The 22381-nt window shown below is 44.9% G+C and overlaps 1 protein-coding gene across 4 annotated transcripts in view; it reads right to left on the bottom strand.

Moving 5' to 3' along the window:
- Positions 1 to 22381, bottom strand: part of ATP11A (ATPase phospholipid transporting 11A) — a 130717-nt gene that overhangs the window by 58151 nt on the left and 50185 nt on the right. For all 4 annotated transcript variants that reach the window (XR_005455207.1, XM_038761810.1, XM_038761809.1 and 1 more), the window contains exons 2-4: positions 4917 to 5039; positions 2924 to 3013; positions 854 to 934 (exon numbers count right to left, since the gene is read on the bottom strand). Coding sequence is in view for 3 of the 4 variants with exons in the window: in XM_038761810.1 (XP_038617738.1) it covers positions 854 to 934; positions 2924 to 3013; positions 4917 to 5039 (294 nt within the window). In the remaining variant the exon portion in view is untranslated. The remainder of the gene's footprint in view (positions 1 to 853; positions 935 to 2923; positions 3014 to 4916; positions 5040 to 22381) is intronic.

Below are 22381 nucleotides of genomic sequence, written 5' to 3' on the forward strand. Positions count from 1 at the left end.
AGGTGGAGACAGACATTAACATGAATCAATAAATCACAAATATGTACATAAGTGATGTGGGGCTGGGAGGGGGGAAGAATAAAGGGAGCAAGTTGGGATGACAAAGGAGAGTGGGAGAAGAGAAAAGGAGGACTTTGGAGAAGGTCACTTGGAGGAAATGGGCTTCAATAAGGCTCTGAAGATGGGGAGAGTCACTGTCAGTCGGATTTGAGGAATTAGAGCAGAGGTGGGACATTGGTAAGAGGTCGGCAAAACAGACAATATCGAGTACAGTGAGAAGCTTGGCATTAGAGGAGCAGAGTGTGTGGGCTGAGTTGTAATAATAATAATAATAATGATGGCATTTGTTAAGCACTGACTATGTGCAAAGCACTGTTCTAAGCGCTGGGGGGATACAAGGTAATCAGGTTGTCCCCCGGAGGGCTCACAGTCTTAATCCCCATTTTACAGATGAGGGAACTGAGGCCCAGAGAAGTGACTGGCCCAAAGTCACACAGCTGACAATTGGCAGAGCCGGAATTTGAACCCATGACCTCTGACTCCAAAGCCCGGGCTCTTTCCACTGAGCCACGCTGCTTCTCTTGTAGGAGAAGCAAGGTGAGGTAGGAATGGGCAAGGTGATGGACTGCTTTAAAGCCAGCGATGAGGAGTTTCTGTTTGATGCGGGGGTGGATGGGAAGACGCTGGAGTTTCTTGAGGAATGGGGAAATGTGGTGTGAACAACACTCGATAAATACGATCGACTGACTGAAAGGGAGGAAAAGGTAGCGTTACATACTGACGACAAAATCATGCCCAACAAAGGAAGCGAACAAAGGACTGTGCTGCCTCATTTGTGAGGTAAAACTCTTACCTGTTTGACCGCCGTGACTGTGATTACAAAGAAGAGTGGAAGTCCACTTGTCACAGGGCTGGTGGGGGTGTCGATGATCAACTGAAATTAAGAAAACAAACACACGCTCATTTCCAAACGACTCATCTTTCGAGGCTTGCTGTAGAAAGGTTCTGCTAGAAGAGAAATGTACGTTTTGCATTTTGTGAGGTAGAGCTGGACTTTAATTCTGCAACTAGGCATCCAAATACTATATTATCAAGCAAAGGTATTTATTGGGTGCTTGCTATGCATAGAGGACTGTACTAAGCACTTGGGAGCGTACAATACAATAGAGAAGCAGCGTGGCTCAGTGGAAAGAGCACAGGCTTTGGAGTCAGAGGTCACGGGTTCAAATCCCAACTCTGCCAATTGTCAGCTGTGTGACTTTGGGCAAGTCACTTCACTTCTCTGTGCCTCAGTTCCCTCATCTGTCAAATGGGGATTACGACTGTGAGCCCCCCTGTGGGACAACCTGATCACCTCATAACCTCCCCAGCGTTTAGAACAGTGCTTTGCACATAGTAAGCGCTTAATAAATGCCATTAAAAAAATTGGTAGGTTTTAAAATATGAAGTTGAGTAACTCTTGACTTATTGATTTCCAAACCCTTTCCTCCATAGCAAAGGGAGAATTTGTGTCTCTTATTCATCCCACCCTCAGCTCCACGGCACTTACGCCCTCATCCAAAATTTATTTTAATGTCTGTCACCCTCTAGACTAGATGGAAACGTGGCTAACTTTGTTGTACTGTGCTCTCCCAAGTGCTTAGTAAAGTGCTCTGCATACAGTAGATACTTAATACATTCATTCAATCGTATTTATTGAGCGCTTACTGTGTGCAGAGCACTGTACTAAGCGCTTGGGAAGTACAAGTTGGCAACATACAGAGACGGTCCCTACCCAACAATGGGCTCACAGTCTAAAACGGGGAGACAGAGAACAAAACATGTAGACAGGTGTCCAGTCATCAGAATAGAGATAAAGCTAGATGCACATCATATAAAGCTAGATGCACATACATACAATCGATGGGTTGATTCATTCAGTTGTATTTATTGAGCGCTTACTGTGTGCAGTTCACTGTACTGAGAGCTTGGGAGAGATTCATACAACAATAAACAGACACATTCCCTGCCCTTCACAAGCTTGCAGTCTAGACGGTGGCGGGGACTGTCTCAGGGGGATGGGGATGGAGGGACTGATTGATGGATTAAGCGCTTAACATTCAAACAACCAACAAGCCGATACACTGCAACTGTGGATTAGGAAATTCCTTTCCTAATTACCTAAAGATAAAACCCCTTTCATTTTGACACATTTGATTTGTATAAATATCTGTACATGTTGCATATCATCATCATCAATCATATTTATTGAGCGCTTACTATGTGCAGAGCACTGTACTAAGCGCTTGGGAAGTACAGATTGGCAACATATACAGACAGTCCCTACCCAACAGTGGGCTCACAGTCTAAAAGGGGGAATACAGTCTACATCTGTATATATTGTATATGTCTGTAATTTAAGTATTTATCTATTTATTTATATTAATGCCTGTCTCCCCCCTCTAGACTGTGAGCTTGTTTTGGGTAGGAATGGGTCTGATGTTATATTATACTCTCCCAAGAACTTAGTACAGTGCTTTGTATTCATTCATTCATTCATTCATATTTATTGAGCACTTACTGTGTGCAGAGCACTGTACTAAGCGCTTGGGAAGTACAAGTTGGCAACATATAGAGACGGTCCCTACCCAACAGTGGGCTCACAGTCTAGAAGGGGGGAGACAGAGAACAAAACATATTAACAAAACAAAATAAATAGAATAGATATGTACAAATAAAATAGAGTAATAAATACGTACAAACATATATACATATATACATATGTATATACATGTATATATGCACACAGTATATATGCACACAGTAAGTGCTCAATAAATATGAAGGGGGGGGAAGTCTAGAAGGGGGAGACAGAACAAAACCAAACATATTACCAAAATAAAATAAATAAATATGTACAAATAAAATAAACAGTCTAACTTACCTGGACCAGAAAGATGATGAGAAAATAAAAATTGGCTATTCTTCTGAACTGCTCAAACAAATTCTTCGGAATAAAGTTCCAGAATGTATACTGCATGAGAGAAAAAGCATAACGCAACAGATTATTTAATATTTCAACACTCAGCGTTATGCTACATACACCACTGGGGCTTATCAGCATCAGCGGTCCAGTAAACATTTATATGTGTACTTAAAAGAAATTAGTCACCATTCAAAACATGGCGAGTTAGCTGACATTTTAATCTGTTTGGGATCTTGAAGAAGAATCTATTGATAAACTGAAATTCACATCCACAGAAAGTAGCAGCAAAAGGAAGTCAGGTTGGGCACAGTCCCTTGTCCCAAGTGGAGCTCACAGTCATCTCCCGGTTATTAAGGTTAACCCCATTTTACAGATGAGGTAACTGAGGCAAAGAGAAGTAAAGTGACTTACCCAAGGGCACCCAGCAGCCAAGTGGCGGAGCCAGGATTAGAACCCGTCACCTTCAAACTTCCAGGCACGGGCTCTATCATTCATTCATTCATTCAATCGTATTTATTGAGTGCTCACTGTGTGCACAGCACTGTACTAATCAATAATCAATCAATCATATTTATTGAGCGCTTACTATGTGCAGAGCACTGTACTAAGCGCTTGGGAAGTCCAAGTTGGCAACATATAGAGACGGTCCCTACCCAACAGTGGGCTCACAGTCTTGAAGGGGGAGATATCCACCTTTCCAGCCTCATTATCATTATTTTTATTATTATTATAAGCACTCACAGGAGGCAGTGAGAAAAGGGCACTCAGAAATGAGAGGAAATACCGAAGCCATTTTACTAAGATGCCTGCAACTGAATCGCAAAGCTCGTTAAACAGCGGTGTTCCTGCGATTCATGGAAATGTCTGTGTCTGAATAATTTAAAACAGCGCTCTTCGCCCCATGGATCCGTTCGTAGTGTGTCAGAGACGAAGGCACACTCCAGCACTTGAGGGATTCAGTCGTATTTACTGAGCGCTTACTGTAGGCAGAGCACTGTACTAAGCGCTTGGGAGAGTACAATATAACAACAAATGGACACCTTCTTGCCCCCAGCGAGCTTACCGTCTAGATGATCATCATCATCAATCGTATTTATTGAGCGCTTACTGTGTGCAGAGCACTGCACTAAGCGCTTGGGAAGTACAAATTGGCAACATCTAGAGACAGTCCCTACCCAACAGTGGGCTCACAGTCTAAAAGGGGGAGACACAGAACAAAACCAAACATACTAACAGAAGGCACGGGAATGGCCGTGCATATAAGCCTGGACGGGACCTGTATATATGTTTGTACGTATTTATTACTCTATTTATTTATTCATTTTACTTGTACATATCTATTCTATTTATTTTATTTCGTTAGTATGTTTGGTTTCATTCTCCGTCTCCCCCTTTTAGACTGCGAGCCCACTGTTGGGTAGGGACCGTCTCTATATGTTGCCAACTTGGACTTCCCAAGCGCTTAGTCCAGTGCTCTGCACGCAGTAAGCGCTCGATAAATACGACTGATCGATTGATTGATTGACGGAGCGCAACCTGAGCCGGGGGACAGAGATTCACTCCCGCTCCAGACTCCGGAATGAAGTCGGCGCCACAGAATCCCCACGACGGGAGACCACAGTCCTTGTGGGTTTATATTTATTACTCTATTTATTTATTTATTTATTTTACTTGTACATTTCTATCCTATTTTATTTTGTTGGTATGTTTGGTTCTGTTCTCTGTCTCCCCCTTTCAGACTGTGAGCCCACTGTTGGGTAGGGACTGTCTCTATGTGATGCCAATTTGTACTTCCCAAGCGCTTAGTACAGTGCTCTGCACATAGTAAGCGCTCAATAAATACGATTGATTGATTGATTGATTTCAGGGAGCGAGCCTTCCTCGCCCCCTCCACGGGAAAGGAAAGCGCCGATTTGGAGTTACAGTTCCACCCGACCGAGGCGACCCTCACCTTGGAAGAGACGATCCTGTTGTCCGGGTATCTCTGGGGAATGTACGCTTCCGTCCCCGGGGGCGGTTCTCGGTGGCCAACATACACGCTCCGACTGTCCACCCAGTTTTCTTCCCCGGCGCACTGCAAGACACAACGGCCGTCGGCTGTTTCTCGGCCCGATTCGCCGAGGAGCGGTTGAAAAGAGGGGATAGGATTCATTCGTTCAGTCGTATTTATTGAGCGCGGTGTGCAGAGCACTGTACTAAGCACTTGGGAAGTACAGATAGACAGCGTAGAGAGACGGTCCCTGCCCAACAATGGGCTCACAGTCTAGAAGGGGGAAGCAGGCAAAAAACAGACCAAAAAACCCGACAGGTGTCAACAGCAACAGAATAAACAGAATTATAGCTATATACACATCATTAATAAAATAGAGTCATAAATATGTACAAATATACACAAGGCTGTGGGGAGGAGGAGGGGGGATGGAGAAGGGAGGAGGAGAGGAAAACGGGGCTCAGTCTGGGAAAGCCTCCTGGAGGAGGTGAGGCACAGCCCCAAAATCAAAGGTTTTCCAGGCAGTCCTAATCATCAATCGTATTTATTGAGCGCTTACTATGTGCAGAGCACTGTACTAAGCGCTTGGGAAGTACAAATTGGCAACATATAGAGACAGTCCCTACCCAACATTGGGCTCACAGTCTAAAAGCAGAACGGATTCATTCGGTTGTATCTATTGAGTGCTTACTGTGTGCAAAGCACTGTACTATCAATCAATCAATCGTATTTATTGAGCGCTTACTGTGTACAGAGCACTGTACTAAGTGCTTGGGAAGTCCAAGGTGGCAACATATAGAGACAGTCCCTACCCAACGGTGGGCTCACAGTCTAGAAGGGGGAGACAGAGAACAAAACCAAACATACTAACAAAATAAAATCAATAGAATAGACATGTACAAGTAAAAGAAATAGAGTAATAAATATGCATAAACATACATAAGCTAAGCACTTGAGAAGTACAAAACAATACACAGTGACATTCCCTGCCCACAACCAGCTCATGGTCTAGAGGCGGGGAGACGGTCTTGAGTTTTGTAGATTTTGCGGGAACGATTTACCTCTTTCATGCCCAATTTTCTGACAGCCTACTGCCAAAGTGAAAAGAGTAGCAAAATGGTGTTCTTCTACATACGGCCTAGGGAATTTCTGGCTTCCAGCACGGTTATCTGATGCAAAAGACCGCAGGTGTCCCAGCCTGTAATGCTTTGCTAACTCCATCACATTCATCCTGCATCTATCACTACTGTTTTTGTATTTCTGCTCCCTGAGGGGGGTTAGGGAAGGGAGTGGGAAAAGAATTCTCAGCAGGCAAGAGCTGATGGAACTTAATAAATGTTTAATAATTAAAACTTGAGTAACATGTTGTAGGTAATAGGCTTTTGAGGCGAAAAAGCTTATATGGGAGTTTGAAAGATAATAATAATAATAATAATGGCATTTATTAAGTGCTTACTATGTGCAAAGCACTGTTCTAAGCGCTGGGGAGGATACAAGGTGATCAGGTTGTCCCACGGGGGGCTCACAGTCTTAATCCCCATTTTACGGATGAGGGAACTGAGGCCCAGAGAAGTTAAGTGACTTGCCCAAAGTCACACAGCTAAGTGGCAGAGCCGGGATTTGAACCCATGACCTCTGACTCCAAAGCCCGGGCTCTTTCCACTGAGCCATGCTGCTTCTCTGATGTTGATAAGCCAGCTATGCCAGCCAGATAAGCCAGATAAGCCAGCCAGCCAGCTAGGAAAGATGCTCGCATCCTGGTAGGTAGGCTCCTATTTTTTTTTTTAATCATTACCAAGCATTGCTTTTTTTTTTAATGGTATTTATTAAGTGCTTACTATGTGCCGGGCACTGTAGTGAGTACTGGGGTAGATAAGAGAAGCACCCTGGCTCAGTGGAAAGAGCAAGGGCTTGGGAGTCAGAGGTCATGGGTTCTAATACTGACTCCGCCACATGTCTGCTGTGTGACCTTGGGCAAGTCACTTAACTCCTCTGAGCCTCAGTTCCCTCATCTGTAAAATGGGGATTAAGACTGTGAGCCCCACGTGAGACAACCTGATCACCTTGTATCCCCCCCCAGCGCTTAGAACAGTGCTTTGCACATAGTAAGCGCTTAACAAATGCCATCACTATTATTATTATTATAATACAGATACTTAGGTTGGACACGGTCCCTGTCCCACATGGGGCTCACAGTCTTAATCCCCATTTTACAGGTGAGGGGACTGAGGCACAGAGAGGTGAAATGACTTGCCCAGGGGCACACAGCAGGCAAGTAGCGGAGGCAGGATGAGAACCAGGCCCTCTGAATCCCAAGCACGCTCTCTTTCCGCTACCCCACGACGCTTCCCTTACACGCTATGTAAAGAAGACTGAATAAAATTGGATTCAAAACAGCTGTTATTCCCCCAGTTGGAAAATGAATGAGACTGCACGCTTCGCCATTAAGCTGACCTCATTTGTCTATTCTTGGATGTGGGAAATGCTGTTCCAGAACAAGGGATAACACCATATTGTCCTCAATGTGGGCTTTCAGTTTCTTCTAAAACCTGTAATAGGCCCCGCTCTTTTCTTGGTAAGAATGAATGAAGAATGAATGAAGAGATTCTCCGAGGATCTGGATAAGCCCACCAAACTGACTCCATCATCATCATCTTCACCAATCGCATTTATTGAGCGCTTACTATGTGCAGAGCACTGTGCGAAGCGTTTGGGAAGTACAAATTGGCAACATATAGAGACAGTCCCTACCCAACAGTGGGCTCACAGTCTAAAAGGGGGAGACAGAGAACAAAACCAAACATACTAACAAAATAAAATAGAATAGATATGTAGAAATAAATTAAATAAATAGAGTAAAAAAATATGTACAAACATATATACATATATACAGGTGCTGTGGGGAAGGGAGGGAGGTAAGATGGGGGGATGGAGAGGGGGGCGAGGGGGAGAGGAAGGAAGGGGCTCAGTCTGGAAAGGCCTCCTGGAGGAGGTGAGCTCTCAGCAGGGCCTTGAAAAATCCAAAAATCGGCAAGTTTAAAATCATAATAATCTTGTCTGTCTTGCCGCCAATCCCTTGTCTGTCTTCCCTCTGGCCTGGAATGCCCCCTTTAAAAAAAAAAACAAAAACCAACGGTATTTGTTAAGCATCTACTAGGTGCCAGGCACTGTTCTGAGTGCTGGGGTAGATACAATCGAATCAGGTTGGACACGGTCCTAGTAGTAGTTGTAATGGTGTTTGTTAAGCGCTTACTAGGTGCCAGGCACTATACGAAGCACCAGAGTCAATACAAGGTTGCACTCAATCCATGCCCCACGGCGGAGCTCACAGTCTTCATCCCCATTTTCCGGATGAGGGAACTGAGGCCCAGAGAAGCGAAGTGACTTGCCCAAGGTCACCCAGCGGACAAGTGGATTAGAGGCCAGGTTAGAGAAGCAGCATGGCTCAGTGGAAAGAGCATGGGCTTAGGAGTCGGAGGTCATGGGTTCAAATCCCTGCTCTGCCGTTTGACAGCTGGGTGACTTTGGGCAAGTCACTTAACTTCTCTGTGCCTCAGTTACCTCATCTGTAAAATGGGGATTAAGATTGTGAGCCCCATACGGGACAACCTTTTCCACAGTAAACATCTGCCAAACACTGCTGTTACTATTGTAGAGTAAACCATGAAAATGATTAAAATTCCACAGGATTGGAGAGAGGAAACTGCATACTCCTCACTGAAATACAGATTGCAATATAGATGGTATGCCACAAAAATACATCACATTACATACATCAGCGCTTAGAACAGTGCTTTGCACATAGTACGCACTTAATAAATGCCATTATTATTATCATTATTATTCCCTATACAAAGAGGTGGGAAAACGGGGCAGGCTTTGAAATGCTCTGCATGTGATTTGCATCCTAATGTCCAGAAACCCAGCCTTTCAAAGATTACTTTGAACACTCTCGGAGCAAATGATTCTTTTGAGGGTTTTTTTGGGGTTTTTTGAGATAAGCGTTGAGTCCTGGACTCAATGATATGAGAATAATAGCAACAAATGAATTAGTGCACTTGGTGAAATGTCATCTATTCATCCTTTTATATTCTATTACTTAAAACGCATTGAGAGGTACAGCTAAGGAGCCATAAATAAATCTATGTGCTAAGGGATGCTATTAATAGTTTAAAGTTCACTGAACTGAAGCTGAGTTCCTCTGGAACATTAGTGAAGATGCATTATCGCTACCTACTCAACTCTTTCGCTCTGTCAGCAATACGGAATCCAAAGAGTGATGAAAAGGAATTTTAGTGCGCTACTAAAATTACTTTAGACTCTTCCATAACCTACTATTTGAGAAGTTAGGGGGCTGTAAAGGTAATTTATCTGCGTTTCACTAAGGGTGAAGAAGAGTTTCCGCTGTTTTTTACCTGAGCCTTCAGAGAAAAACCCAAATTGGCAAGTGGGAAATCATGATTCAGTGATCCTGTCGGTCTCACCTTCATGAAATGGCTAAAATCCACCCTTTCCTCTCCAACCAAACTGCTACCATGTTAATACAAGCGCTTATGCGATCCCGCCTCGATTACTGTATCAGCCTCTTTGCTGCCCTCCCTGCGTCAATCAATCGTATTTATTGGGCGCTTACTGTGTGCAGAGCACTGTACTAAGCGCTTGGGAAGTACAAATTGGCAACATATAGAGACAGTCCCTACCCAACAGTGGGCTCACAGTCTAAAAGGGGGAGACGGAGAACAAAACCAAACATACTAACAAAATAAAATAAATAGAATAGATATGTACAAGTAAAATAGAGTAATAAATATGTACAAACATATATACAGGTGCTGTGGGGAAGGGAAGGAGATAAGATGGGGGGGATGGAGGGGGAGAGTAAGGAAGGGGCTCAGTGTGGGAAGGCCTCCTGGAGGAGGTGAGCTCTCAGTAGGGCCTTGAAGGGAGGAAGAGAGCGAGCTTGGCGGATGGGCAGAGGGAGGGCATTCCAGGCCCGGGGGATGATGTGGGCTGGGGGTCAACGGCGGGACAGGCGAGAACGAGGTACGGTGAGGAGATTAGCAGCAGAGGAGCGGAGGGTGAGGGCTGGGCTGGAGAAGGAGAGAAGGGGGGTGGGGTAGGAGAGGGCGAGGGGATGGACAGCCTGGAAGCCCAGGGTGAGGAGTTTCTGCCTGATGCGCAGATTGATTGGTAGCCACTGGAGATTTTTGAGGATGGGAGTAACATGCCCAGAGCGTTTCTATAGTCCAAACTTCACTCTGCAGCCCGGATCATTTTTCTCCAAAAACGTTCGGGACATGTTTCCCCTCTCCTCAAGAAGCTTCAGTGGTTGCCCATCCACCTCCACGTCCAACAAAAACCCGTCACCACTGAGTTCAAAGCAATCACTTTGCTCCCGCCTTCCATCACCTCGCTGTTCTCCTACTCCAACCCAGCCCACGTTTGCTCCTCTAATGCTCACCTTCTCACTGTGTCTCCACCTCGTCTATCTGCCTCTGGCCTGGAATGCCCTCCCTCCTCAAATCCAACAGACAATGACTCTCTCCCCACCTTCAAAGCCTTATTGAAGGCCCATCTCCTCCAAAAAGCCTTCCCTGACTAAGCCTTCCTTTCCTCTTCTCCCACTCCTTTCTGCGTCATCTTGACTCGCTCTCTTAATTAATCCCCCCTCCCAGCCCCACAGCACTTATGTACATATGCATCATTTATTCATTTATATATGTCTGTCTTCTCCTCTAGACTGTAAACTCTTTGTGTCTGCTTACTGTTATATCATACTCCCCCAAATGCTTAGTACTGTGTTCTGCACACAGTAAGCACTCAATAAATATGACTGACTGAATGAATGAAAACAACAAAGCAAATGAGAAAAATGTTTTTTCCCTTTTGAGAGGTCAACTACCCTGTCCCTCACTGGGCGTCCAGTACGTCCTCCTCCACTGGACCATTTCAGAGCACTCCGACTCCAAGGCTGAATAGTCAAGGACTTTACCATCCAACCCTTCCAAGGTGGGTTAAATATTAATTCCCATTTTTCCAAATACCTGAGGTGCCGATTTGCAACTCCTCGCTCTGTAAATCATTATAAGTTGGCTTTTTTTTAAACCTAACTGCAGTGAGCTCCTTTAACCATGCCAAACCCAGAGACCCCCTAAAGGAATGCTTAGGGTAAAGAGTAAAAATCCCCTGATTTTTCTTGCATAATAATCTCGTAGTAAAGCCAAGATGAATGGAAACAGCTCTTTTCCTAGACCAACAGTGGCAGCAATTCCGGAACTGGAGGGCCAGGGGAATTTGTCCCTAATGATTAATTAATCGGGGGCTGAGAGCAGTCAAGCCGTGCTCTCCGTAAGACAACCAAGCTCACAGCAGCTGAAGATTCCCATTATATTACTGAACATGGTCCCGTGGAGACGCTAGGGGACAAAAGATCCATTTTGTGTTGTCATCACACTGAGAAAAAACAACAACAAATGAGTTGTCCGTAGTACTCGAATGGAACACGTCTTGCTACTTGTCTTTCTTGGGTCGGGGCCTGGCCCGACACTGTTTGTGAGGCCAGTATTGCTTTGCTTTTTATTTATCGATTTTAACCAGACGGAGCCTTGTAAAGGAATGCCAACCTGATCACCTAATTGAAATTCGACGGGAGGGAGATGCCCGAGAGCTGACACTCAAGCCCTCAGAGTCTTGCACCTTTGGAGCTTGGAATAATAATAATAATAATAATGACGGTGGTATTTGTTAAGCACTTACTATACGCCAAGCACTGTCCTAAGCGCTGAGGGAGATACAAGATAATCAGGTTGTCCCACGTGGGGCTATCTTAATCCCCATTTTACAGATGACATAACTGAGGCCCAGAGAAGTTCAGTGCTCAACACAACACACACCAATTGGAGGAATTATCTTGGCAGGATCAGACAGTTCAGCTGGTCAGCTCGAGTTCAAAACAAACCCTGGGGAACTGAAGCATGCTAATGGTTTCCCAAGTGAAGCAGCAAGGCCTAGTGGACAGAGTCCGGGCCCGGGAGTCCAAAGACCTGGGTTCTAATCCCAGCTCTGCTGCGTGACCTTGGGCAACTCACTTTCCTGGGCCTCAGTTACCTGATCTGTAAAATGGGGGTTAAGAACTGGGTGCCCCAGGTGACACAAGGAATCTGTCCCACCTGATTAGCCTGTATAATAATAATGATGGTATTTGTTATTTCCTATTTACTATTCTATTTATTTTGTTAATCATCATCATCATCAATCGTATTTATTGAGCGCTTACTGTGTGCAGAGCACTGTACTAAGCGCTTGGGAAGTCCAAGTTGGCAAAATATAGAGACAGTCCCTACCCAATAGTGGGCTCACAGTCTAAAAGGGGGAGACAGAGCACAAAACCAAACATACTAACAAAATAAACTAAATAGAATAGATATGTACAAGTAAAATAGAGTAATAAATATGTACAAACATATATACATATATACAGGTGTTAATGATATGCATATAGCTTTAATGCTATCTGTTCTGACAATTTTGACACCTATCTACATGTTTTGTTTTGTTGTCCGTCTCCCCCTTCTAGACTGTGAGCCCGTTGTTGGGTAGGGACCGTCCCTATATGCTGCCGTCTTGTACTTCAAGCACTTAGTACAGTGCTCTGCACACAGTAAGCGCTCAATAAATAAGATTGAATGAATTAACGAATGTTAAGCACTTACTATGTGCCAAGCACTTGTGTAAGATACAATCATATCAGACACAATCTCCAACAATAGTCAGCCAGCTGACCTTGTGTTAGGCACTGTGCTAAGTACTGGGATATGACAGCAGAACCTCCCTGCAGAGTAAATCTATCGTTTTGAGTAAATAAGCCAGTGCCCTGGGTGCATTTCTCAGATTAATTCCCCCAGAGGTTTATGAAAATGTTTTGGGAGAAACTTGCTTTCCGTGTGCTAAGACGGAAGATGGAGATTTGCTTTCACCACCTGCCGATGACAGGTTTGAAACTCTGTAGGCAGTGAAGACAGGCAGTGTAGACTAGTGGACAGAGCACGAAGGACCTGGGTTCGTTGCTTGTCTGCTGTGTGACCCTCAGGCAAGTCACTTCACTTCTCTGAGCCTCAGTTCCCTCATCTAGTATGTTTGGTTTTGTTCTCTGTCTCCCCCTTTTAGACTGTGAGCCCACTGTTGGGTAGGGACTGTCTCTAGATGTTGCCAACTTGGACTTCCCAAGCGCTTAGTACAGTGCTCTGCACACAGTAAGCACTCAATAAATACGATTGATTGATTGATTGATTGATCTAAAAAATGGAGATCAGGACTGTGAGCTCCAGGTGGGACACAGACTGTGTCATTCATTCAGTCGCATTTATTGAGCGCTTACTGTGTGCAAAGCACTGTTCTACGGGCTGAGTGTCCAATCTGATTAGCTTGTACCTACCCCAGGGGCTTAGCAGACGACCTGGCACGTAGTAAGCACTTAAATACCATCTGTGAAAAAAAAAAAATCGCAATGGAAGTCCACCTTTGGAAAATCAATGGCACTTCATTCTCTCCTATCAGGATTCATCTCAATGGCAAACATTTCCTCTGTACCTGAAAATATTATTAAGCACTTCAAGTGCTTGAACACAGCATTTCTGAATGGTCAGAATCTCCCGCTTCATTTCCCGGGTTATTTCTCAATCCTTGTTTGACAAAACCAAACACTCAGAGAGCTGGGAAACTGGGAAAGGGAATGAGCAAAATATCAGAAGGAATGGAAAGCGATTTCTTGCATTGCCTTCAAGTGCTTGAACACAGCATTTCTGAATGGTCAGAATCTCCCGCTTCATTTCCCGGGTTGTTTCTCAATCCTTGTTTGACAAAACCAAACACAGGGTTGGGAAACTGGGAAAGGGAATGAGCAAAATATCAGGAGGAATGGAAAGCGATTTCTTGGATTGCCTTGAACGGGAGGGTAGACGCCAAGAGCAACTAAAAAAAAAAAAAATGGGCTCAAATCTGCGATAAGTTATCAGGAAGAAACAGCCTCTGGGGAGGAAAATATCCAAGCCAATAGTTGAAAGCATGCGAGGGGAAAGGTTTGAACTGAAGACACTCTTCTAAAACAGTTCGGTCTAATGGATACACAGGCACAGGAGTCAAGAAGTTCTCAGTTCTAGTCCCAGCTCCACCACTTGCCTGCTTTGCGACCTTGGGCATGTCATTTAACTTCGCTGTGCCTCAGTTACTCCATCTGTAAAATGGGGATGAAGATTGTAAGACCCATGTGGGCCATGGACTGTATCCAACCTGATTAGGTTGTATCTTCCCCAGTACTTCCCAGTGCCTGGCACATAGCAAGTGTTTAACAAATACTGTAATTATTATTAGTAGTAGTAATAATACTACCTAGAGAAGCAGCGTGGCTCAGTGGAAAGAGCCCGGGCTTGGGAGTCAGAGGTCATGGGTTCAAATCTCAGCTCCGCCAACTGTCAGCTGTGTGACTTTGGGCAAGTCACTTCACTTCTCTGGGCCTCAGTTACCTCATCTGTAAAATGGGGATTAAAACTGTGAGCCCCCAGCAGGACAACCTGATCACCTGGTAACCTCCCCAGTGCTTAGAACAGTGTTTTGCACATAGCAAGCACTTAATAAATACCATTATTATTATTGTTAATAATAAAATAATTAAATAATTAAATAATAAATAACAACAATAATAAATAATACATAATAATATATTATATAAAATAATAATAAATAAATAATAATAAAACTCTCCTTCAGCTGGAAGCTTCCACCGACTGTCTGAGCCCCCTCCTTCCTCTCCCCCTCCCCACCCCCCCCGCCCTACCTCCTTCCCCTCCCCACAGCACCTGTATATGTTTGTACAGATTTATTACTCTATTTTACTTTACATATTTACTATTCTATTTATTTTATTTTGCTAATATGTTTTGTTTTGTTGTCTGTCTCCCCCTTCTAGACTGTGAGCCCGTTGTTGGGTAGGGACCATCTCTATATGTTGCCAACTTGTACCTCCCAAATGCTTGGTACAGTGCTCTGCACACAGTAAGCGCTCAATAAATATGATTGAATGAATGAACTGTCCCCATTATGCCATTCTCTCCCGCCTTCACCTTGCATATTTCTGCAAGATGCTGGTTATAATTGTTGTGGCATTTGTTAAGCGTTTACTATGTGCCAAGCCCTGTACTATAAGCTGGGGTAGATATAAGATCATCAGGTCCCACATGGGGCCCATAGTCTAAGTAGAAGGAAGAAGCACTATTGGAATCCCCACTCTGCAGATGAGGGAACTGAAGCCCGGAGAAGTGAAGTGACTTGTCCAAGGTCACAAGGCTGGCAAGTGCTGGAGCCGGGATTAGAACCCAGATCATCCGACTCCCAGGTTCTCGCTCTTTCCATTAGGCCATGCTGTTTCATTCATTCATTCATTCAATCGTATTTATTGAGCGCTTACTGTGTGCAGAGCACTGTATTAAGCTTGCACTTCCTCTCCCCTTCCCCTCCCCACAGCACCTGTATATATGTTTGTACAGATTTATTACTCTATTTTACTTGTACATATTTACTATTCTATTTATTTTATTGTCCAACTTGTTTATAGTCCAACTTGTTTATAGCCCAACTTCTACTTCCCAAGCGCTTAGTACAGTGCTCTGCACACAGTAAGTGCTCAATCAATCAATCGTATTTACTGAGCTCTTACTGTGTGCACAGCACTGTACTAAGTACTTCCCAAGCACTTAGTACAGTGCTCTGCACACAGTAAGTGCTCAATCAATCAATCAATCATATTTACTGAGCTCTTACTGTGTGCAGAGCACTGTACTAAGCACTTGGGAAGTCCAAGTTGGCAACATACAGAGACAGTCCCTACCCAACAGTGGGCTCACAGTCTAAAAGGGGGAGACAGAGAACAAAACCAACATACTAACAAAATAAAATAAATAGAATAGATATGTACAAGTAAAATAGAGTAATAAATATCTACAGACATATATACATATATACAGGTGCTGTGGGGAAGGGAAGGAGGTAAGATGGGGGGATGGAGAGGGGGACGAGGGCGAGAGGAAGGAAGGGGCTCAAAAAAATGGAACGCTTCACGAATTTGCGTGTCACCCTTGCGCAGGGTGCAAATACGATGCAAATAAATACGATAAATGTGAATCATCATCATCATCGATCGTATTTATTGAGCGCTTACTATGTGCAGAGCACTGTACTAAGCGCTTGGGAAGTACAAATTGGCAACATATAGAGACAGTCCCTACCGAACAGTGGGCTCACAGTCTAAAAGTATTAAGCACTTGGGAAGTACAACTTGGCAACATATAGAGACGGTCCCTACCCAACAATGGGCTCACAGTCTAGAAGCGGGAGACAGACAACAAAACAAAACATGTGGACAAGTGTCAAGTTTCCCAAGTCCCCCTCTGGGCCTCCTCATTCTGGGGCAGCTGACCTCTCTCTTCAACTTGCTCACAGCTGTTGCCACCCCGAGACCCCCCCAAAATGCCATCCGTTCCCTGGCATGAAGCACTTCACCGCCTGCTAGCAAAAACTCTGCGGGCAACTGGTCTTTCTGTAGAATTTGTTGAAAGCCCATGGCCCTTTTTAAAATGACATTTGTTAAGCTCTTACTATGTGTCGAGCGCTGTTCTAAGCACTGGGGTAAATACCAGTTCATCTGGTTGGACTCAGTCCTTGTCCCACATAGGGCTCGTAGCCTAAATGGGAGGGAGGAGGATTTGATCCCCATTTTATGGTTGAGGAGACTGAGGCACCGAAAAGTGACTTGTCCGAGGTCACACGGCAGCACTGCTCTAAGCATTGGGGTAAATACCAGTTCATCTGGTTGGACTCAGTCCCTGTCCCACATAGGGCTCGTAGTCTAGATGGGAGGGAGGAGGATTTAATCCCCATTTTATGGTTGAGGAGACTGAGGCACCGAGAAGTGACTTGTCCGAGGTCACACGGCAGCACTGTTCTAAGCACTGGGGTAAATACCAGTTCATCTGGTTGGACACAGTCCCTGTCCCACATAGGGCTCGTAGTCTAAATGGGAGGGAGGAGGACTTGATCCCCATTTTATGATTGAGGAGACTGAGGCACCGAGAAGTGACTTGTCCGAGGTCACACGGCAGCACTGTTCTAAGCACTGGGGTAAATACCAGTTCATCTGGTTGGACTCAGTCCCTGTCCCACATAGGGCTCATAGTCTAAATGGGAGGGAGGAGGATTTGATCCCCATTTTATGGTTGAGGAGACTGAGGCACCGAGAAGTCAAGTGACTTGTCCGAGGTCACACGGCAGAGCTGGGATTAGAACCCAGGGCCCCTGACTTTTCACTAGAACACACCGCTTCATGCTCACGGTCCCTACCGCAAGGAGAAAAGCTCATCTCCCTGAAGGAGCAGAAGGGGGACAATCTACTAGGAGAGAGGGAAAATGCAGATAAACCCCAAAACCTCATTTAAATCCACTGTAGCAAACCGTTTCTAGTAGCAGAAGAAATAACCAGAAACTGAACTGACAGTTTTAAGTCGTGGTTCTTGTTATCTTCACGCTACTGACAGTAACCCCAGAGCCACACAGTCACCGCAGTCTGGGAAATCACGGCTCGAAACGGGCTCCGGGCCGAACCCCCCTCGCTCTTAGCGTGTTTCTTTGGAGACCTTGGCTGTGGGAGGCCCGGAGAAATGCGGTGTCGCAGTTGGCGGCATCGAGAAGTCTGGCCAAACATCTTGAGAAGAAGAGGAGGAGGTTCGGGAATTATCGGCATTAGGCACTTTACGAAGCCCTCGCAGACAGCTGTGGGTGGGAAGGATTGCAAACAGGCCCTAACTCTGGTTTGGGAATTATCGGCATCAGACACTTTACGAAGCCCTCGCGGACAGCTGTGGGTGGGAAGGATTGCAAACAGACCCTAACTCTGGTTTGGGAATTATCGGCATCAGACACTTTACGAAGCCCTCGCGGACAGCTGTGGGTGGGAAGGATTGCAAACAGACCCTAACCCTTCACAGCAGAAAAAACCCACGAGGTCAAAACCGTGGCCGGCTACAGCAGGCCCTCGGATGACCAGAGCATTACCGGTTTCTCCGCAGGCTGATTTAGCACGAGGGGAAAGCCAGAGTGAAGCCAAATGGATCCGAGAACGTGGAACTGAGGCCGTATTTACTCAGACCCTTTCACGTTTTGTGGCCTTCACCTTGCTCTGTGCTTCGTTCACCTTCCCCATTGACCGATGGATTTATTGCTTTTGAAAAATGGTATTAATTGTGGTATTTGTTAAGCGCTCGCTATGTGCCAAGTTCTGGCGTAGATGCAATACAGATCAGATTGGACACGGTGCCTATCGATAATAATGATATAATAATGATGTTATTTGTTAACATCTCCATCATCTAGGCATTTCGATCTGTGACCTTTGGACACGATATTCAGCCCATCCCAACTCCACTGCACTTAAGTACAGATCTTTAAATTATATATTACACATTATTTATTTATATTACTATCTGTCTCCCCCTCTAGACCGTAAGCTCGTTTTGGCCAGGGAATGTGTCTGCTAATTCTGCTGCATTGTACTCTCCAGAGTGCTTAGTACAGTGTTCTGCACACAGTGAGTGTTCAATAGATACCATTAATTGATTAAAGGCATACTATGTGTCGAATACTGTACTGTTCAAGATAAACTACGTGGGGCTCAGAGGCTAATGGGAGAGAGAACAGGTATTTCATCCCCATTTTACAGATGAGGAAACTGAGGTGACTTTCCCAAAGTCATCCAGCAGGCAAGCGTTGGAAGTGGGAATAGGGCCCAGGGCACGTAACATTCTTTCCAGTAGGCCACACTACTTCTTTTTTTAATTCTAGTCATTAAAGAGCATAATCAGGGCCTCTCTCCCAAAGGCAGAAAGCAGTCAGAAGGAATTTACAAAGTAGTTAAGAATTCTTCTTATTTTCTTTTTATGGAATTTGTTAAGCGCTTACTAGGTGTCAGGCACTGTTCTAAGCGCTGGGGTAGATGCAAGGTCATCAGGTTGGACACAGTTCACGTACCACGTGGGGCTCCGAGTCGTAAACCCCATTTTACGGATGAGGTAGTTAAGGCACAGAAAGGTGAGGTGACTTGTCCGAGGTCGCACAACAGGCAACCGGCGGAGCCGGGACTAGAACCCGGGTCCTTCTGAGTCCCAGGCCCGGGCTGTACCCACGCCGCTCATCTACCCCACCACCAAACCCTTGCCCACATCCTCCCTCTTCATATTTTTTTTTGATGGCATTTATTAAGCACTTACTATGTGCAAAGCACTGTCCTAAGCGCTGGGGAGGTTACAAGGTGATCAGGTTGTCCCACATGGGGCTCACAGTCTTAATCCCCATTTTACAGATGAGGTAACTGAGGCCCAGAGAAGTTAAGTGACTTGCCCAAAGTCGCACAGCTGACAAGTGGCGGGGCCGGGATTTGAACCCATGACCTCTGACTCCAAAGCCCGGGCTCTTTCCACTGAGCCACGCTGCTTCTCTGAGAGTCATATCTGAGTCTCCCCTCTCTCTGTACCTTCAAACCCCTGCTGAAATCCCATCTCCTCCAAGAAGCCTTCCCTGATTAAAGCCTGTATTTCTCCTACCTGCCCATCCCTCCAAGATGACTCTGCCCTTGATTGTGCACCCCTTAAACATTTTGACACTCACTCCACTGTGTTCATACACTTACACTCTACTTCCCCTATGGGCAATTAAACTGTAACCTCCTTCTAGGCAGCAATCGTGTGTACAAGCTCCATTATAGTCACGATTTCCCAGCACTTAGTAAGATGCTCTGTACTCATAAAGCATGTAAGAAATACCATTGATTGTCAGGTGATTCGTCCTGGAAGGGCAGGGTTGTAGAGAGTATTTTGAATATTGCTTTCTTTTGGAATCTGGTTTTCGGTGTAGATTTTGTGTAAGAGTCATACGAATAACAGCTCGGTCTTTCTAAATCACCCAACCCCTTTCCTCCAGGCTAATTCGCCCAGAAGTCTTTCATTTTGGGTGGCCTAGAGGACAGAGCCCGGGCCTTGGAGACAGAAGACTCCGGTTTCTAATCCCAGCTCCGCCACTTGTCTGCTTTGTGACCTTGGGCAAGCCGCTTCCCTTCTCAAAGCCTGAGTTCCCTCACCTGTAAAACGGAGATTAAGACTGTGAGCCCCATGTGGGCCATGGACTGTGTCCAACCTGAGTAGCTTGTATCTTCCCCAGCATTGAGTACAGTCCCTGGCATATAGTGAGCACTTAGCAAATACTTTTTCATAACCATCTATTTGGAAAAAAACAATAAGACCACCCCCTCTAGACTGCAAGCTCCTTGTGGGCAAGGATCGGCATGTGTCTGTTACGCTGTACACTCCCAATTAGTACAGTGCTCTGCATATACAGTGCCCCGTATATATGTATATATCCTGTATATATGTATATATCCTGTATATATGTATATATGTTTGTACATATTTATTACTGTATTTATTTTACTTGTACATATCTATTCTATTTATTTTATTTTGTTAGTATGTTTGGTTTTGTTCTCTGTCTCCCCCTTTTAGACTGGGAGCCCACTGCTGGGTAGGGACTGTCTCTATATGTTGCCAACTTGGACTTCCCAAGCGCTTAGTACAGTGCTCTGCACACAGTAAGCGCCCAATAAATATGATGATGATGATGATGCGCAAAGTAAGGGCTCGATAAATGCCATTGACTAACTGTTGCTAGTTACCCAAGTGTTTAGTATAGTGCTCTGCCCAGTCTCTAGACTGTACAGTAGAGAAGCAGCGTGGTTCAGTGGAAAGAGCACGGGTTTGGGAGTCAGAGGTCGGGGGCTCTAATCCCAGCTCTGCCACTTATCAGCTGTGGGACTTTGGGCAAGTCACCTAACTTCTCTGTGCCTGAGTTACCTCATCTGTAAAATGGGGATTAAGACTGTGAGCCCCACGTGGGACAACCTGATTACCTTGTATCCCCCTCCAGCGCTTAGGAACAGTGCTTGGCACATAGTAAGTGCTTAACAAACACCATTATTATTATTATTATTATTATAAATTATATATAATTATATATTATTATTATTATTGTTATTATTATTATTATAGACTGTACTAAACTCGCAGGTAGGGAATTGTTGTACTGTATTCCAGTGCTTAGTACACCATAAGTGTTCAATAAATCCAACTGACTGCCCACTGTAAGAGCTCAATATATACCCTGGTTGAGTTATCTGAAGAGATTTTCTGCTCCATTTGCTGTCCCTCCCTCCAAAGAATGACTGCCTCAGCAATGTAAGACACTTTCCCGTTCACAGTCAATCGATCGATAACATTTGTTGTGTTCCTGCTGGGTTAATGTCATTGTACTAAGAGCTTAAGAGTGATTAAAAGGGTTAGGAGACAAGATGTTTGCTGTAAAGGATTTTACAGCCTTTTCAGGGGGACCACCACTTTACCAACTTGTACTTCCCAAGCACTTAGTACAGTGCTCTGCACACAGTAAGCGCTCAATAAATACGATTGATGATGATGATGATACTAAATAAGCAGATGGGAGAGGGGCAGGGTACATAAGATGTAACCTCTGAAGGGGGCTGCTATAAATTAAGGGCATAGGTGGTCCGGAGGGGTTGAAGCACTTGGTACAGTGCTCTGCACACAGTAAGCGCTCAATAAATGCCATTGGTTGATTGATAAAATGGGCATCACCATCAATCGTATTTATTGAGCGCTTACTGTGTGCAGAGCACTGTACTAAGCGCTTGAATCATCATCATCAAATGCTGGAGAGAAGCAGCGTGGCTTAGTAGAAAGAGCACGAGCTTGGGAATCAGAGGATGTGGATTCTAATCCCTGCTCCGCCACTTGTCTGCTGTGTGACCTTGGGCAAATCACTTGACTTCTCTGTACCTCAGTTAACTCATCTGTAAAAATGGGGATTAATAATAATAACAAAAATAATTTTGGTATTTGTTAAGCGCTACGTGCAAAGCACTGTTCTAAGCGCTGGGGAGGATACAAGGTGATCAGGTTGTCCCACGTGGGGCTCACAGTCTTAATCTCCATTTTGCAGATGAGGTAACTGAGGCCCAGAGAAGTGAAGTGACTTGCCCAAAGTCACACAGCTGACAAGCGGCAGAGCCGGGATTAGAATCCAAGACCTTTATTTTATTTTGTTAGTATGTTTGGTTTTGTTCTCTGAATCCCCCTTTTAGACTGTGAGCCCGCTGTTGGGTAGGGACTGTCTCTATATGTTGCCAACTTGGATTTCCCAAGCGCTTAGTACAGTGCTCTGCACACAGTAAGCGCTCAATAAATACGATTGATGATGATGATGACGACTCCCAAGCCCGGGTTCTTTCCACTGAGCCACACTGAGTGCTTACCGTG

The sequence above is a fragment of the Tachyglossus aculeatus genome, chromosome 20, assembly GCF_015852505.1.
Source record: "Tachyglossus aculeatus isolate mTacAcu1 chromosome 20, mTacAcu1.pri, whole genome shotgun sequence".
Classification (NCBI taxonomy): domain Eukaryota; kingdom Metazoa; phylum Chordata; class Mammalia; order Monotremata; family Tachyglossidae; genus Tachyglossus; species Tachyglossus aculeatus.